Source organism: Brachionichthys hirsutus, chromosome 19, assembly GCF_040956055.1.
Source record: "Brachionichthys hirsutus isolate HB-005 chromosome 19, CSIRO-AGI_Bhir_v1, whole genome shotgun sequence".
Lineage (NCBI taxonomy): Eukaryota > Metazoa > Chordata > Actinopteri > Lophiiformes > Brachionichthyidae > Brachionichthys > Brachionichthys hirsutus.
Window position 1 is genome coordinate 3,972,476 of NC_090915.1, and position 17,609 is coordinate 3,990,084.

Genomic DNA, 17,609 nt, shown 5'->3' on the forward strand with positions numbered 1-17,609 from the left:
TTGTCCATGATTAAACTCGTGTGTGACTGTCCTTCACAGTCACTGATCAGGCTTCAGGGACTCGTAAGCTATCAGAAAGGACATCTATTGATCCGCCTCCAAATCAGCTGATCAGTGCAGCATGGACAAACCACAGTGGTTTGATCGACCTGGGATTGATCGCAGTCATTCTCGCTGAGAGTTTCAGAGCAGCTCGGTTCTGTTAATTGTCACGTCTGGATTGTTCAGGCTTCATCGATCGACACGCAAAGCGTCCTGCTTTAAAGTCTGAGTTAACATGAAACTTTTGAGTTAGATCGAAGACGTTTCACCTCTCATCCAAGAGGCTTCTTCAGTTCTGAGGGACTGGTAGAGACTTGAACAAGTCCAGTTGACTCTGATTTACCATGACCTGGATGACTGAGAACCTAGAACCAGACACACTTTTGTTAACTTTAAGGACAAAAGATCCATTGACTTTTCCTCTTGCCGTGCACATGAGTTTCCATGCGGCCCGGAAAGCAGCTCACATGTTAAGAGAAGGCGGGTCCGAGGCCAGGAGGGTCCATGACCCGCCAGACGAAGCATCATCGGTCTTTTCTTTCTCCCTGCATCCGTATTTGTTCAGTAAACCTCAGTGTTTCTTCCCCCTTCAGGATGGATCACCACGAATGGCACCGAGGAAGAAATCGAGTTCACAAGCGCTACGAGGATGATGATGGTGAGAAAACGCATCAAGTCCCAGACTTTAGGTCCAAAATTAAAATGCAGTTGTAGCTATTTGTTCTTCTGTTCATTTTTGTCCTTAGCTGTCTTAAGCTTTACGTTCTGTGCAGGTGGAACTGCTCATCTCATTAAAGATTAAATGAATCACTTCGATTCAAATCCCTGACAAAGGACAGATGATCACCAGCTCATTTCCTCTGGTGCTCTGCTGAGCCTGCATTGATCGACATGTTCTCTCTTGTTTTTCCAGAGGCCCAGCCGGTCTACATCGATGTCCCGGTTTCCCGCAGACGGAAAAGACGCAGACACCGTTCCCACGTTGGCGAGGCCGACAGTGGCAGGCGCCACATGCACTGTGACCGCCACACGAACTGTGAGCACTCGCACCGGGGATACTACCACTACAGAGAAGAGCACTATGACGACGAGGAGAGCGGCATGGAGCGTCACGACCACGGCGACCTCTCAGGTTAGGAGTCTGAGCAAGACATCTGCCTACAGGTGGCAGCGTTGCGTCCCTACGCCTCTGATACCGGGACCCGAAGCGTACTGAAAAAAAGAGATCAATCCATACTTCTGCTGTAGGTAATAAGCAGGTGCTTCATCGTAATGATGTCACCATGTTTGACGACGTGTAAAAATGTCTGACTCTTCACAGCCATCTTGTGGACGGACTGACTCCAACGTAAAATACATGTATTTATTTCCCCTAAATATCCGGCAGCGGTTTGGTGGGAATGCTGGGAATTCCCATTGTTTACGTTTTCGAAGCTGCTGTCTGCTTCTGAGGTATTCCATTGACTTTTCCTCCCGCTGTCCCCGTCGATCTGTGTGTTTCCATGTGGCCCAGAAAGCAGCTCACATGTCAGAAGGGCCTGAGGGTAGGTAGCGGAACATGATGATGATGATGATGATGATGATGAAGTTACTGGAGCATATTTATCTTGAATGTTTCGGTCCTGAAGGGTCACGAAGTCTGAAGCCTGTAAGCTGATTAGAGCTGAGGAACTCCAAGCTGTGTGTGTGTGTGTGTGTGTGTGTGTGTGGGAGGAGAGTACTTGAGGGTCCTGTGGTGTGTGTCCACCTTCTTAAAGCCTTTGCTGCTTTCCAGATTTCAGTGGATTTCAGCCACCGACCTTCTTCCGTCTGACTGGACGGAGCAGGTCTAACCGTTTGATCTAAAACAAAACCCCCCCGTGAGCCGAGGACGGGAATTGTTTCTCATTCTGAAAGTAAACTTGGAACGATCCAGCGAGGATGCAGGACTCCGGCGTGTCTTTGTCCTCGACCGCGGCCTCCTGGCGGAGCCTCCCCGGCTCGCAAATAGGTAAAGATGGGAGGGAGACGGGTGGAGGAGCGCGGCTGCACCGGCAGGCTGCGTAGTTTAACGTGACGACGACGGCCTCCACTTCCTCTTATCTCCCACGGTTACAGCATTATTGGTTTGAAGTCGTTAGATTTGGTGCTTTGGAACTTTAACTACTTTGTCTAATGGGGAAATGCCAGATTTTTTTGTTAGATCATTTCAAAACTCACACTTCTGTTACTGGTAGCGGTCAAATGTAGCAACAGTGCTAACTAGAAGAGTGTCTTTTGTGCCTATCAATAATGTCTTTGAATTAACTGCTGATCTAAAGTCAGCGCTGGAATATTCTTATTGCTCTTTAAAGGATGTTTTCGTTCTGTTATACAAATGAATGAATTTTGAATTCTTTTGGTTTCCCAAAAGATTTTTCTTGAAACAGAAACGACTGATTCTAGAAGTTGATTGAGATTGTGGACGTCACACGAGGCTTTGGCGTGCTATTGACTTTTTTTGGATCCGGAGGGGAACCGGCGGGATGCGAGGGAACGGCGCCTCGGGGCTCGGATGTTAATGGGGATTGATCGGTTCAGAGTAAAATTGGACACAAAGTTCGGGCCTAACCCTGCTGAACTATTTCTACTGAGACCTTTGTGAATAATAATTTGTATTATTTTTCAACCTTTTGTTGCTTTCTTTTCCCGGCATCTGCATTTAAATTTTGTTGTCTTCCAAATAAGCGTCACGAGAACCAGCAAAGATTTTACCACAATTTGATGCCACTAATAAACATGCAGGTCGTTTCAAATTTGATTTTAATGTGAATCTGAAAGCGTCTCCGTCCCCCCGTCTGTCTTCCTTAGTGTCTCCTGCTGCAGAGCGTCTGCGCCACATACTGGGGGAGGACGACGGCACGCCGACACCCACGATATTCACCGAGATGGACACACTGCAGCATGAAGGGGGGGAGCTGGAGTGGAAAGAGTCCGCAAGGTGTTCATTCATTCGTTAGTTAGGATTTAAAGGTCGTTATAAGCAGTTTAAAATAACATCCTGCTGGTCTAACCCGGAGTCTAACCGCCTTCTCCGTAGGTGGGTGAAGTTCGAGGAGAAGGTGGAGGAGGGAGGAGAAAGATGGAGCAAACCGCACGTCTCCACGCTGACCCTCCACAGCCTGTTTGAGCTCCGGACCTGCCTGCAGACCGGAAGCGTCCTGCTGGACCTGGAGGCCTGCTCGCTGCCGCAGATCGTAGGTGAGAGAGGAGGCGATGCCAGCAAGCACTCGCCTGTCTTCTTCACGTGACATAAAAATCAGCTTCATTAACCGCTTGAATATCCTAATGTACTTCCGGCTTGTCCCATCTGGGGACGCCACAGCAAATTGACCGTCTCCACTTCACCCTGTCCTTTGCATCGTCCTCCCCGACACCAGCCACTCTCATGTCCTCCCTCACTACGTCCATGTATCTTCTCCTGGGTCGTCCTCTAGCCCTGTTTCCTAGCAGCTCCATCCTCAGCATCCTTCTACCGATATAGTCCCCGTCTCTCCTCTGGACATGTCCAAACCATTAAAGTCTGGTCTCTCTGACCTTGTCTCCAAACGTCTAACCTTCACTGTCCCTCTTATTGTCTCATTTCTAATCCTGTCCAACCTGGTCACTCCCAAGGAGAACCTCAGCATCGTCAGCTCCTCCACTTCTAGCTCCGCCTCCTGTCTTTGTCTCTAAGCCGTTCATCATGGCTGTCCTCACCACTGTCTCGTAGACCTTCCCCTTCATCCTCCCTGACTCTCTCCCATCACATATACACACCTGATACTTTCCTCCACGCTAAATACCTGCTAGTAAACTGTTGGTCGTGTAACTGAATTTAAATCAGCCTCTAATGTGAACCTTTGGCTCCAGATGAGATCGTGAGTCGGCAGATAAACGACGGCCTCGTTCCTCCGGACCTTAAGGAGAAGATCAGCTTCGTGTTGCTCAGGAAGCATCGTCACCAGACCAAGAAACCGATCCACCGCTCGCTGGCCGATATCGCAAAGTCCTCCAACGCCGCTTCCAGTGAGTCAGCGCGCCGCTGCCTTCGTATTTCCAGCCGCCAATCATCGAAGCAATCAAACCTAATCGCATCCTAATACTTCCTTTTATTTTCTGCCACCTGTCTTTACCTTCCCTCATAAAAAACACCTCTTCTGCGCTCACAACCTTCTGCCGCCGCCGCGTCAGACCGTAGCCCTCAGATTAATCTCAATAGTCGTACTAGTCCAGCTTCTGGGATCCACCGCTCCACAGAAGACCTACGCTCTCGGCAGTCAAGCAGCCTTGGCCGCCTGAGTGAGTGTGAACACACACACACACACATTCACAGCTAACGCACCTGCACACCAGGCACGCCGCGTGTTTCCTGTTCCGCAACAGTTCAATCAAGATAAGATTTGACATAACTCGAGTTTCCCGAGGTCGTTGTCCAGCCTTAAAAACACGTGTGTGCACGTTTCAGCACGTCGTCCTCGGGCCACGTCTCTCTCTTCCTGCTGCATGATGTCCACGCGTGACATGACTTTGTGTTTAATAGACATACCGTGAGCACATGTTGGGTGTGGCGTGTTTGCTTGGGAGGTTTCCGGTCCTATTGTGTGAACCTTTGCTTGTTCCTGTGTGAATCCGTGTGGTGAGGAGGATTATCAGAGGAATTCTGGGGCTCTTGTACTCCTTTTGTTCCAGTTAATTTGATCTCAAATCTGCTCTGAGGCAAAAATGTGTTTGTTTGTTTTTTATCCCTGATGGGAAAAATACTGTTAAATTTCTGTTACTCTTCGTCGTCAATCTTGACATTTGCATCCTTGATTAATGAATAAATCCCTCTGAGATTCAACTCAAAACCTGAATATAAGTGTTTGTTTCATTTACAGATCATAACCAGAGCCGCAGCATGAATGATATTTCAGATACGCCGAGCACAGACCAGGTAAAGTTTACCTTTAATATGCTGCGCGACAGTTTCTGGCTTCCATGTTTTTTGGTGGTGAGAGGAAGCCGGAGAACCGGGAGAGAGAACCCGTGCAGAAACTGGGAGAACATACAAACTCCTCCCCCAAATGGCCACAATTTGGATTTGGAAATGTGACCTTCTTGCTGTGAGGCCACTGCGCAACCCACTGCGCCACCATGCTGCCATTGAAGATTCTTCTTCTAAGCTAAAATCTTTTCTGTAGCCTCCAAGCCAAAAGCGTCGGCATCCCTAAACCTTCTATTTGCTGTTGAGCGATGCTTCAGAAATGTTTTTCAGACTCCTGGGCTTTCTGTTCCCATAGCGATGAGGGGATAATCACTTAATTTTTTTATTCCATAGAGCTGCTCCTTTAATCCCTTTAATACTGCCGATTGTGTGCAGGTTTTTCTTCTCAACTGAATTGTTGAACAGTTTAAGCCACTTTTTCTTTCATTGCTAATCGGCAGCAGCATTTTTTGCTGCTTTTGTGTGCTTGACGTCTAAATGTCGTGACGAGAACCTCAAAGCAGGAAATGACCTCAGACATGTGACTCCTGAGTGTGGTTTAATAATTGGTTCCCAGAGGAACCTCCAGGTTTGGTAGAACTAACTTATGTCCACTCTCATCCAGCAAAGTACACGATAATACTACAACATCGAGTACATATTGAACAGAGTTTCCTGTTTGCAGTCTCTTCGGAGAGACGACCGATTGTGAACCGACTCCGAAAACAGAACTAACAGATGATAAAGAGATTTGTACACGACATTGGTGGTTTGCCCCTCGTTCAGATATGTCACTCCCTTTTCCGTGCTCCTCTCCTTTCCCAGCTGAAGAACAAGTTCATGAAGAAGATTCCTCGTGATGCCGAAGCATCCAATGTCCTGATTGGAGAGGTGGATTTCCTGGAAAAACCTTTCGTCTCCTTTGTGCGTTTGGCTCAGGCCACGACTTTGGGAGGCCTCACCGAGGTCCCCGTGCCGACAAGGTGGGTGTTGTCTCGTGTCTTATGCAGATAGTCGGTGTCCTTGAATGCATCGTAACCTTTTCCTCCGTTAGATTCCTCTTCATCTTGCTGGGTCCTCAAGGCAAAACCAAGTCCTACAACGAGATCGGCAGAGCTATCGCTACGCTGATGGTGGACGACGTAAGTGGCGGCACTTCCTGGTAGAGTTCAACGAAATCCATTATATTCCCCTTCATCTTGTGTCTTTGTTGCCCACCAGCTGTTCAGTGACGTCGCCTATAAAGCCCGGGACCGTGAAGACCTGATCGCAGGTGTCGACGAGTTTCTGGATGAGGTGATCGTCCTGCCTCCGGGGGAGTGGGACCCCAAAATACGCATCGAACCTCCGAAGAAGGTTCCATCGGCAGAAATGAGGCATGTACACTTCAGAACCCAAACCCGATGGGAGCTGCAGATTCATCTCGACGTGTTTACGTATGGCTTACTCCTGACTCCCTGTTCCGTTTCCATGGGAACCACGCAGGAAATCAGTGCTGAACCTGAACGACCTGGGTCAAATGAACGGCTCCGTCGGCGGCGCGGCCGGAGGGGAAGATGACGAGTTTCCGGCCCCACACGAGCTCGGAGAGGAGCTGAAGTTTACCGGGAGGTACGAGAGGATCAAAACGTCCGGCGACTCGGACGTTCTCACGCTGACGGCGTCTCGTTTGGTTAGGGTCGCAGGCGGGTTGTGGCTCGACATCAAAAGGAAGATCCCGTGGTATTGCAGCGATATCTACGACGGCTTCCACATCCAGTCCATCTCCTCCGTGCTCTTCATCTACCTGGGCTGCATCACCAACGCCATCACCTTTGGCGGGTTGCTGGGGGACGCTACCGATAATTACCAGGTCTTTATATTAACAGGCAATGCAGGACATTCTGGCTAAATGGCTTCACATGTCTCCCTGTCCTCTTCTCCAAGGGAGTCATGGAAAGCTTCCTTGGGACGGCTTTAGCCGGGACAGTCTTTTGTTTATTCGGTGGCCAGCCTCTCATCATCCTCAGTTCAACTGGGCCCATTCTCATCTTTGAGAAGCTGCTTTATGAATTCAGCAAGTAAGACGAGCCAAAGGAGGGCACAGATGTGGCCATACAACTGACCAGTTCAACTGACCAGTTCAACTGACCAGTTCAACTGACCAGTTCAACTAACCAGTCCCGTCTCTCCTCACAGGACCAACAACGTCGATTACTTGGAGCTTCGTCTGTGGATCGGCCTTCACTCGTGCTTTCAGTGTTTTCTGCTGGTCGTCTCGGATGCCAGCTACATCATCAAGTACATGACGCGCTTCACGGAGGAAGGTTTCTCCGGGCTCATCTCCTTCATTTTCATCTCTGATGCCATTAAGAAGATGGTAGGTAACTTGCTCAGATGGACAAATGTCCTCGCTCGTTACTGAAGGTCACGATAGATGACGGTAGGAAACGCTTGTAGTTTGTTCTTACCAAACATAAAAGCAAATTCTTACCTACTTTATTATCCCTGACGTTCCCAATCAACGCTTAAAACGGGAGAAGCTGTTTGTTGCTCTTATTGGGAGACCCCAGAAAGTACATTTTGTGTATTTAACGTAAGCTTTTTAAAAACATGGTTGGTTTCCACAGGTAGGAGCGTTAAAGTATTACCCGATCAACCGGGGCTTCAAGCTGAACTACATCACTTCCTACAAGTGTGATTGCATCGCACCAGACCAGGGTGAGTCTTCAAATGCTTTTAGTGTCTTTCTTGAGCATATTTAATGTCATCACAGTCATACGGCATAGATTGTCATCTGTGCCGTATATATCCCTTAACTGTGTCTTGAGTGTCCGCTATATGTTGTGGACAATGTGTATATGCTGTAAAACAAATTGCCCTCCGAGGGACAAATTCAATAAAAGTGAAGTGAAGTGAAGTGAAGTGAAAGTCATCTCCTGGACTGAAGGGAGTTGCTCAGGATCGTGGGAACTTGGCTTTCCCTTTGAAACTGTGCATCAAGAACAGAGCGGGAATGTGGATGTGGTCTTTTTTACTCTGAGCCGATCATCGAATGACGTGAAAACGCTTCGTGTCCACGTGATCGGACTGATTCGGTCATTTGTTCTTCCTCCCTGGTGCTGATTTGTGTGTCTCGTCTGTTTTTGCTTCATTTGCGGATGCATTCTGACGAAAGTGAGTACAAACCCTGATAAAACACGAATGAGCATCTTTAACTCGAGATCAATCAGATCCGTAATCTCTCTGACAGCCGCTGCTTTGCTTCATCAGTCCTGTCACTAAAAACCTCCCGTTTCCACTCCATTACATCTTTTTAAACAGAACTCTGAGGCGTAATAAACTAGTCTGCGTCCACAAGGAGCAGCCTAACAGAGGCGTTTGAGACTTTTCACCCAATGCTCCGTGTTTTTGTCCCGTTTCTTTGATGTTCTCTGATTTATTTGCTGTCCTCTGTCTCCCTGTCTTCTTTTTGCTCCTCAGCATCTCTGCTGGGTTTGAATGCTTCAGCTCCGCTTGCAGACGACAACATGACTCTACTCGTAAGTAAAAGTCTCTCACCCGAGTCCTCTTTGCAAAGATGCTCTAAAAAAACGTTTGTTTTTTACTCATTTTCGCTAGTTTACGGGTTTATTTATTCGAGTAACGTATCACCTGATCTGTCAGGAAAACCGATCGCGTTCATACATTTGTTAAACTTAATTGATCCAACGCGACATTTTCTCAGCGTTTCAAAGAAACATCTTGTTCGCACGCACTGTTTTATACTTTCGCAAGGAAAGGGAAATAAACGTGAAGTGAAGTGAATAATCCCATTAGAGATCACAGACTTCAAACGGAGTGAAAAAAGGAGTTGAAAGTCGATGCAGTAGAGGTCTATATCCTGTTTTCTATTGTTATGCCTTTCTTTCATGTCTTTTTTGCTCCTCCTCTTCCTCCACTTTCTGCCTCTGCAGTTTAACTTGACCGATCTGGACTGGAATCAGCTGAGTAAGAAAGATTGCCTGGATTACGGAGGGACGCTGGTGGGGGCCGCCTGTAAGTATGTTCCTGACCTGGCTCTCATGTCCTTCATCCTCTTCTTCGGCACCTACTCCATGACTGTTTCTCTCAAGAAGTTCAAGTTCAGCCGCTACTTCCCGACAAAGGTAAGAGAGCAGAGCCGGTCCGTCCTCTTTGGTCCTTCATGCCTGACGAAAAAGCGTAAACCTGCGTGCGACATGTTGGGTTGACCAAAGCGTGGAAGACTCTTTGGGTGGCAACAGACAACGTGTGGTGTGGTACGAGACAGCGGTGAGGCCAGCCATGATGGACGGCTTAGAGACAGCTAGGAAAAGACAGGAGGCGGAGCTAGAAGTGGCGGAGATGAAGATGCTGAGGTTCTCCTTGGGAGTGACCAGGTTGGACAGGATTAGAAATGAGAGGGACAGAGAAGGTGGAATGTTTGTCTCCACAGGATTTACTGATGATGAAAAGAATCGCCGTCTCCACCCTTCAAAGCTTCCCGATGTCCAGCCGTGTCTGCTGACCCCCTCCCCCCCTCCCCCCTCCCTCTGTCATCCCTGCATGTGCTCCAGCTCCGGTCCCTCATCAGCGATTTTGCCATCATCATCTCTATCCTGGTTTTCTGTGGACTGGATTTCCTGCTGGGCCTCGACACCCCCAAGCTGCACGTTCCCACCGAGATCAAGGTCTTCCCTCGACTCCCACTTCCGTCCTTCCCAGCTTCCTCACATCCATGTCCTCAAAAAGACGAAGTCTTTACTCATTTCTACTCGATGTGGATTCACTGATCTACCCAATCTTTCTTTCTTTTTCTGTCTTCCATTCCCTCTTGTTCCACCTTTTTCTTCTACCCCTCCCCTCTCGTAGCTGAGGAAGCTAATCAGTGATTTTGCCATCTTCATGTCAATCATGTGCTTTGTGGGTCTGGACATGTTGATGGGGTTAGACACACCCAAACTAATCGTCCCAACCGAGTTCAAGGTATTTGATTGCATGCATGTTTGTGTGTGTGTGTGTGTGTATACTACCTTTTTTCCAGCGATGTACTAAACTTAAACTCTGAGGTTCTCCTACTTTTATTTCTCGGCCTTTGCCGGATTCCGTTTAATCATTTCGTCTCCTCTGCATGTTCACCCGTCTCTTGGTGCCAAAGCCAGGGGTCGTTTCCGACCGACGTTCAGCTTTCCCACCTCTCCTCCCCTTTTACCCGCTCAGCCCACGCGTCCCGACCGCGGTTGGCTGGTGATGCCCTTCGGTAAGAACCCCTGGTGGTGGTATCTGGCCAGCTTCGTTCCGGCTCTCCTCGTCACCATCCTCATCTTCATGGACCAGCAGATCAGCGCCGTCATCGTCAACCGCAAAGAAAACAAGCTGAAGGTGCGAAAACCCAGAAGAGGGGCGCCGCCAGCGGGAAACAAACATCAACTCAATTCCTTTATTTTTTTTTTTTTTTTAACTTCTGTTAAATTCTACACAATCTGCAGAAGGGCTGCGGCTACCACCTGGACCTGTTCTGGGTGGGGGTTCTGATGGCCGTGTGCTCCTTCATGAGTCTGCCGTGGTACGTAGCAGCGACCGTCATCTCCATCGCGCACATCGACTCGCTGAAGATGGAGAGCGAGTCCAGCGCCCCCGGAGAGCAGCCGCAGTTCCTCGGAGTCAGGTTCGACCGTCCCGCCGCTGCGTCCGGGAATCTTTTCCCGACCGGATTTATTTATTTTAACATGGACGGAGTCTTCATCTTCAGGGAGCAGAGGCTGACGGGAACCTTGGTGTTTGTTCTGACCGGACTCTCGGTCTTCCTCGCTCCTGTTCTCCAGGTAAGGACGATGAGGCGCTTCACGCCGCCGCTGTCCCGCTGGACTGTAACTGCTGTCTCCTTCATTCAGTACATCCCCATGCCGGTCCTGTATGGCGTCTTCCTGTACATGGGCGTGGCCTCACTGAGTGGCATACAGGTACGTGGAGGACGATGCTGCAGCCGCTCGTTGGGATTACATTTCAAATTAATGCAAAATATCAGTTTGATTATACGACTAGCATTCCTCCCCTTGACTATAATAAGGAAAGCGTGGATCTAAAGTCTGAAATGGACGGGTCTATTTTTATACATAGGAGTTCATTTAGAAGGTTCTCCTTGGGAGTGATCAGGTTGGATTAGCGATGTTCAGGTCTCGTAAGGCGAAGCTGAGAACGTGTCCTGATTCTGTTTCAGTTCTGGGAGCGGATCAAGCTGTACCTGATGCCTCCCAAACACCAGCCAGACTTCTCCTTCCTGCGTCACGTTCCTCTGAGACGCGTCCATCTCTTCACCCTCGTCCAGATGGTCTGCTTGGCCGTCCTCTGGATCCTCAAGTCCACCTTCCTCGCCATCATCTTCCCAGTGATGGTGAGCGTGAACCTGCTTCCTGTTGCTGTCGTCTATCGGCGTGCAGGATGTTTGTTGGTTTACTTTATTATTAAATACACACATGATGAAGATTTTAGCTGAAAATGGACACAACGAAAGTCAAGAAAAACAGCTGCAGGTTTTTTATTAGTTAAAAACAAACGTCAGATCCCCAAAATGTATTCATCACTCGTGATTCCTTATTCCAAACACCATCACAATAAAGTAAAAAGCTCCTCGCTGGATTATCAGAACCATGTTCCGTCTCGGGCCGTTTGCAGATTCTGGGTCTGATGGTCGTTCGGAAGCTGCTGGATCTCGTGTTCTCGCAGCGCGACTTGGCCTGGCTGGATGACATCCTGCCGGACAAAGACAAGAAGAAGAAGGAGGACGACAAGAAGAAGAGGAAGAAGGAGAAGAAGGGGGCGGAGCCAGAGAGCGACGAGGAGGTGAGCGCCGTTAGACGACGTGCATCGCCGAGGCCGAGCTGCTTTTTGGCTGCGTTCAGACGCGTCGCTCTCCGACTAACACCGAACGTTTCTCCTCTCTGTCCCACAGTGTTGCTGAAAAGGCACTGTCCAACTCTTACTACAGTCTTTACGTCTGTCCGTCCCTGTCCCGCTGTGACCCAACCATTTAGAACCAGCTGTGTCTTTGGGGCCCGTAATGCCCCGGGTCTGTCCTCGTAGCTGTTGCGTCAGGGTAGAATGGATTTTCAGGATGAGACTAGCTGGATTCTGTCCTCTAAAAATCAGAACCGCCGGTTCTCATGTCTGTTAAACTGGACTCAGAACCGCTTCGCTGGTTCCTACTGGAGATATAAATCTCCAAAAGGAGGTCACAAATACAGAACACCTCTGGTCTGTTCCTGCAAATCCCCAGTTTGTCCTGCATGTCCACCACTTCCTGTCTCTGTCCCTCAGCTGGGCCGCTCAGTCGAGATTCCCACGGAGGCCATAGCGCCCGCCCACGTTAACCCCCCCCATCCTAAGCCAACCCTGAGTGTGAGTACGCCGGCCCCCTCGCATAGCTTTTGTGTGTGTTTTGATCCGTGTTCACGCGCCTCGTTCTGCTCCATGCACGTGTTTTCTGCGTGTTTGTCTGCGTGCATTCGTTCCCCTGCAGGAGACCGACCCGTACTCGACGGGCGCATCCGATCCGAACGAGTTAGAGCGCAGGTACCGTGTTCTGAACCCGAACGCGCCCCGCAGAGACCTGGAACACCTTCAGAAACACAAACGCCACACAGTACAGCTGCAACTGACAAACCTGCCCCACAATGCACCGGGAGACATAAACAGGAAGTCCGGATCCATGCCCCCCCCCCCCGAGCTGCCTCCACCTGGAGTTCACAGAGACTGTAGTGACAAAGAATTCAAGTGTTAAGTAATCAAAGCCACAGGATGCTCGTTGCACCAGTCATTTCCTAACTGCATTAAACGCATAGTAGAGCGTGATTTACGCCCGTTATGGATGTTAAACCCTGAAAATGTAATAAAAATATCTTGTTAGTGGTTCGTTTTGTCCTCATTTCTTTGAACTCTATCACACTAGGAACCAGAAAAGCGCAAGGAGAGCCCAGACCTCCGCATTGAATGCATATTTTACAAGATATGATTTTTGATAAACCCTCCATTCTAAGTAAAGGGAATGCTGTTATCCAGATCGTTCTCAAAATTTAATGGGATCTAAATTAAACCAAGAACAATCTTTGGATTTTTACATTTAATTGACTAATTAGCTAATTATTAGCACCTGACTTGGGGTTCATCGGCATTATTGATTAGACCAGTGTAAACTGTAAATTTACATTTAGTAAGTTCCATTAACATTTCCTTCAGTAAACTATTGGCATACAATCAGAAATAGTTGCAGCATCACTTCTAGGCTGTATAAGTACGAATTAACTCTTACCGTGCTTGACGAGAACAGAGTCCATAGAGTTCAGTGTTGCTGGTATTCAGCTGAAATTTGTACCATTACTGTTTTCTGACTCCTGTACATGCAGTGATGCTAATTCTACATCAAAACAGAGTGAAAAAAATCCTTCACTGAATCACACAATTACAGTGTGTATATATATATATGTATATAATCCTCAGCAAAATACCTGAGAGAAATCACTGGGAAGTTCTGTCTGCTTTACCAATGAACACGTTTCTATCCATTTTGGTCAAACGCTGTCCGAGCACCTGACGCTTCACCTTCCGGGGGGCGGGGCTACAAAAGCACTGTATAAAACCAATGCATCATTATTAAGATCTAACCACAGGATGCCGCTACATGGAGAAATGATTACCGATCGGGTTGGAGACCCCACCGATTAGAGAAAACGATTTTGTATTTAGATAGTGAATTCATAATCTTAAATTTTAAAACTCTCATTACTGAAGCAAATACGTTTTCCCCAGCTCTGGACTAATGAAGGCGAAGCTGACAATCGGAAGGTAAAAGCAAAAGTAACAATCAAAACACATTCAGATAAATAATGTTAAAGAACATATTACAGGGAGGAGTAATTTTATTAGTTCTGATTATTTCCAAACAAGCAAAACATTTTCAGTAGACATCCTACGATCGACTCAAACACTGAATTTAACCACAAGCACAGCCAACGTCAACTCATCTTCAGTCAAACAAAATGAAGATCCAATTTCTGGAACCAACAAGCGCAGCAATCGAAAGATTAGTTAATCGAAGAGCAATAACACTTCGGGAAAGCTTAAACTTTAATTTATACTGGAATCATGTGGCAAAAGCCTTTTTAAAGCCGTTTAGTTTCCCCCTCTGAGACGGAGAACAAGATGGAGGGTGGACTCCTTCTGGATGTTGTAGTCGGACAGGGTGCGGCCATCTTCAAGCTGCTTGCCAGCGAAGATCAAACGCTGCTGGTCGGGGGGGATGCCCTCCTTATCCTGGATCTTGGCCTTCACGTTCTCGATGGTGTCGCTGGGTTCCACCTCCAGGGTGATGGTCTTCCCCGTCAGGGTCTTCACAAAGATCTGCATTCCCCCTCTGAGACGGAGGACAAGATGGAGGGTGGACTCCTTCTGGATGTTGTAGTCGGACAGGGTGCGGCCATCTTCGAGCTGCTTGCCAGCGAAGATCAAACGCTGCTGGTCGGGGGGGATGCCCTCCTTATCCTGGATCTTGGCCTTCACGTTCTCGATGGTGTCGCTGGGTTCCACCTCCAGGGTGATGGTCTTTCCCGTCAGGGTCTTCACAAAGATCTGCATTCCCCCTCTGAGACGGAGAACAAGATGGAGGGTGGACTCCTTCTGGATGTTGTAGTCGGACAGGGTGCGGCCATCCTCGAGCTGCTTGCCAGCAAAGATCAAACGCTGCTGGTCGGGGGGGATGCCCTCCTTATCCTGGATCTTGGCCTTCACGTTCTCGATGGTGTCGCTGGGTTCCACCTCGAGGGTGATGGTCTTCCCAGTCAGGGTCTTCACAAAGATCTGCATCTTGACACTGTCGAAATAATTCAATAAACCAACTGAGCTCAGTACCTTTCAAGTACTTAATTTAACAGGACTCTAAGCTTTATTTGTATTTAACAAATACATTCCTGCTGGTTCTAAATCAGTCAAAATAGGAAGATCTGGTCTCTTCGGTTTATTCAAAGTCCCTACTGCAGCTCAAACAAGCCAAGAAAACTGACAAAATGTCATTTTATAATGGCTCAAAGTTATTCACTCTAAATTCCTCGTTAGCTTGCGAACAACAAGGCCTGTAACCAATGACGCAGCTTCAAATGACGTAGCATTAAATTCTAGCAGTTAGCTTCTGGCGCCGAGCAAAACGACTACCTGCAATTTAATAAACTACAATGCCCCTAAACATAATTGTCGAGGGTTTAGTTAACAATTTTATAATCTCCATTTCCAGAATAAATAAATAGACTGAAGTTTAATGAGCTCAACTAGCTAGCTAACAGATATTTATAGCCTGGGAGCTAATGAAGCTAACGCTCCCTAAGAAAGCGCATTTAGGAAGAAATGGGTTAGGGCTCGTTAATTATAAATAACCCCCCAAAAATATTAATGTCGACCGTTTAAACAATGTCGACCAACTGGGTAAGAATTACTTAAAAGCTTGACTGTGACTTCGGGGCAAGCTAACATCTTAGCATCCGTCCATTTGACTGGGCCCGACTAGCTTTTTTTGTTGGGCAGTACCGACTAAAACGTTGACGTAGTTATCGATTAATTCGTTCAGATACACAAATCTCAGTCGATTAAACACATGAATGACATCATTCAACACAAAGGTAAGAAAACACGCGATAAACGGTCCAAACTTACAAGCAAAGTGTTCCTTTCAGTCCCGACAAAACCCTCGCTGCTGGAATACGCTGGTTTACGCCAGACAAAGAGCAGCGGGGCGCTATTATAGACAACCAGCGTAATATCCTTCCGCCATCACACCCGGTGGAACTATAGAATGTGGGCGTGTAAATGCAGCACACAAATCGCTCCGCCTTCGACTAACTATAAAGAACATTTCTATCAAAGGGAAAATTGGTAACAAATACCTGGGTCATTCTTTTGCATATATATAAAAAAAAGAAAAATATATTTTTATACTTTTACAACTGAAACTTTTGCACATGATACTCCCCCAGCCCAAATATATCCACTAATTAAAAGGCATTTTGCAATTTTTGGTTCGGGTTTGAAATTGTTGATGTTATTTTATTAGTTCTGAAAGACAATACAGACAAAAAAAGCCAATAATTGTTTATGGAGCAACTTGAGTTAAATACCTGATATTGGAGTCAGTGGTTTATTCTTTATTATCTACACATATTTACTGTATTTTGAACTGGTATATACAACAAGTTTCCTGGCTCAGTGGTGCGGGTCTGCCTCATGCTGTTAGCTGCTTGTGATATTAATGATCTCATTATGTCGCTGCAGCCATTGCGAGTCACTCTGTGTGTAACAGCACTGACTAAACTCCTTAAAGCAGACATGAACATAGGCCTAATGTACTCCTGGCTGTGCCAATGCCTCTGGTTCATTAAACTTGTGTGGGTGGCTCTCCTCAGAGTGCCTAGTAACATCAAGCATCTGCTTAAAAGCGTCCCAACAGTTGAATTAACCACAGCAAGAAAGCCTCTGGAAATTGCTGTCGTGGCAGGAAGCATCATCCTCTGATTAGCATTCAAGATGGCAGCAGAAGGAATCATTAGGATATTAAAACAGGTTGGGGGCATGGAAATGCCGCAGGGCAGGATTTGCCTTCCATCCATCAGGGAATATTTGCAAGACTGCAGCTTTCAGTTTTTTGAAATAAACCTTTGAAATAAACACACAAAATGAACTTAAACTACCTAACAGTGCAGCTCCCACACAAACACACACAGCAGATACTATCTAATATCCTTCTTCTTAGACTGACTGTGATCATTAGGGACTGTTTTGATGGACAAATTTAACATTTCTGACAATTAATGTGAGATAATAAACTGTAGCGTAAATTTCTCCAGAAGACGCAGAAGAATTCAACAGAACACGTCGATATAGAGACAGTATTTTGTACTTTTTTTAATTCAAATTTTACCATTTATTTAGGGAAACTGTTAACATTTTGTGTTTTCATAATGAAAATGTACAGTAATCAATCTGCATAAAACATCACATATACAGTACATCAAAATAAATACATCATCTGGTGGGTTGGTAGAGCTCGGACTCAAAGATCAGTCAGTTATAACTACAGCTATGCTATGCTATGCTACGCACGACCTCCGCGTCTGCAATAACTTAATCTCCCTTTCGTTCTGCAGCCGATCCGGACCTGGGGACTCTGAGGCCAGCCTACGACAGTCATGGATCTAACTATACACATGAAAAATAAGACATCAGAACCCCCCCCCCGGGTCCTTGATTTAAACACCACTTAAATACAGCTAAAGCCAAAACTGGACCGGCTGGAGTCAGAAACCCTTGAAGGAAACTGCAGGCAGAGGACGACTGACTCCAATATGTTAAAGGACTATTATGAATCAAATGTAATATTTGATTTGGTGAATATCTTAAGGATTATAACTTTAACTCTCCTTCCGTGACATTTCAAATCCAAGAAAGAGCTTCAATCTCCTCCGTCCACATTCCGTGCCGTCTCCCGCGCCCTCCTTAACGTCTTCCTCATGTCCACCTTCTCTCGGGGATGTTCTGGGATGATCTTTGGGGTCTCTCCTCTCCGTCCTCCGCCTCCAGCTTCGAC

General features: G+C 47.1%; 2 protein-coding genes across 2 annotated transcripts; one reads left to right on the forward strand and one right to left on the reverse strand.

The window, feature by feature from the left end:
• The first annotated feature begins 636 nt into the window (after positions 1-636).
• Positions 637-12,317, forward strand: slc4a5b (solute carrier family 4 member 5b). The gene is made up of 25 exons (XM_068753330.1): positions 637-700; positions 956-1,174; positions 2,872-3,001; positions 3,101-3,261; positions 3,913-4,068; positions 4,234-4,341; positions 4,920-4,975; positions 5,831-5,988; positions 6,060-6,147; positions 6,227-6,381; positions 6,491-6,616; positions 6,683-6,857; positions 6,932-7,065; positions 7,184-7,364; positions 7,615-7,705; positions 8,468-8,526; positions 8,941-9,132; positions 9,562-9,675; positions 9,857-9,970; positions 10,205-10,366; positions 10,474-10,652; positions 10,737-10,809; positions 10,879-10,947; positions 11,205-11,378; positions 11,660-12,317. The coding sequence occupies exons 1-25, from the start codon at positions 637-639 to the stop codon at positions 12,065-12,067; spliced, it is 3,546 nt and encodes a 1,181-aa protein (XP_068609431.1). The 3' UTR covers positions 12,068-12,317.
• A 1,564-nt stretch (positions 12,318-13,881) lies between these two features.
• Positions 13,882-15,800, reverse strand: LOC137908905 (polyubiquitin-B). Its single transcript, XM_068753331.1, has 2 exons — positions 15,683-15,800; positions 13,882-14,849 (listed from the first exon to the last, which is right to left on the reverse strand). The coding sequence occupies exon 2, from the start codon at positions 14,840-14,842 to the stop codon at positions 14,153-14,155; it is 690 nt and encodes a 229-aa protein (XP_068609432.1). The 5' UTR covers positions 14,843-14,849; positions 15,683-15,800; the 3' UTR covers positions 13,882-14,152.
• Positions 15,801-17,609: the final 1,809 nt, after the last annotated feature.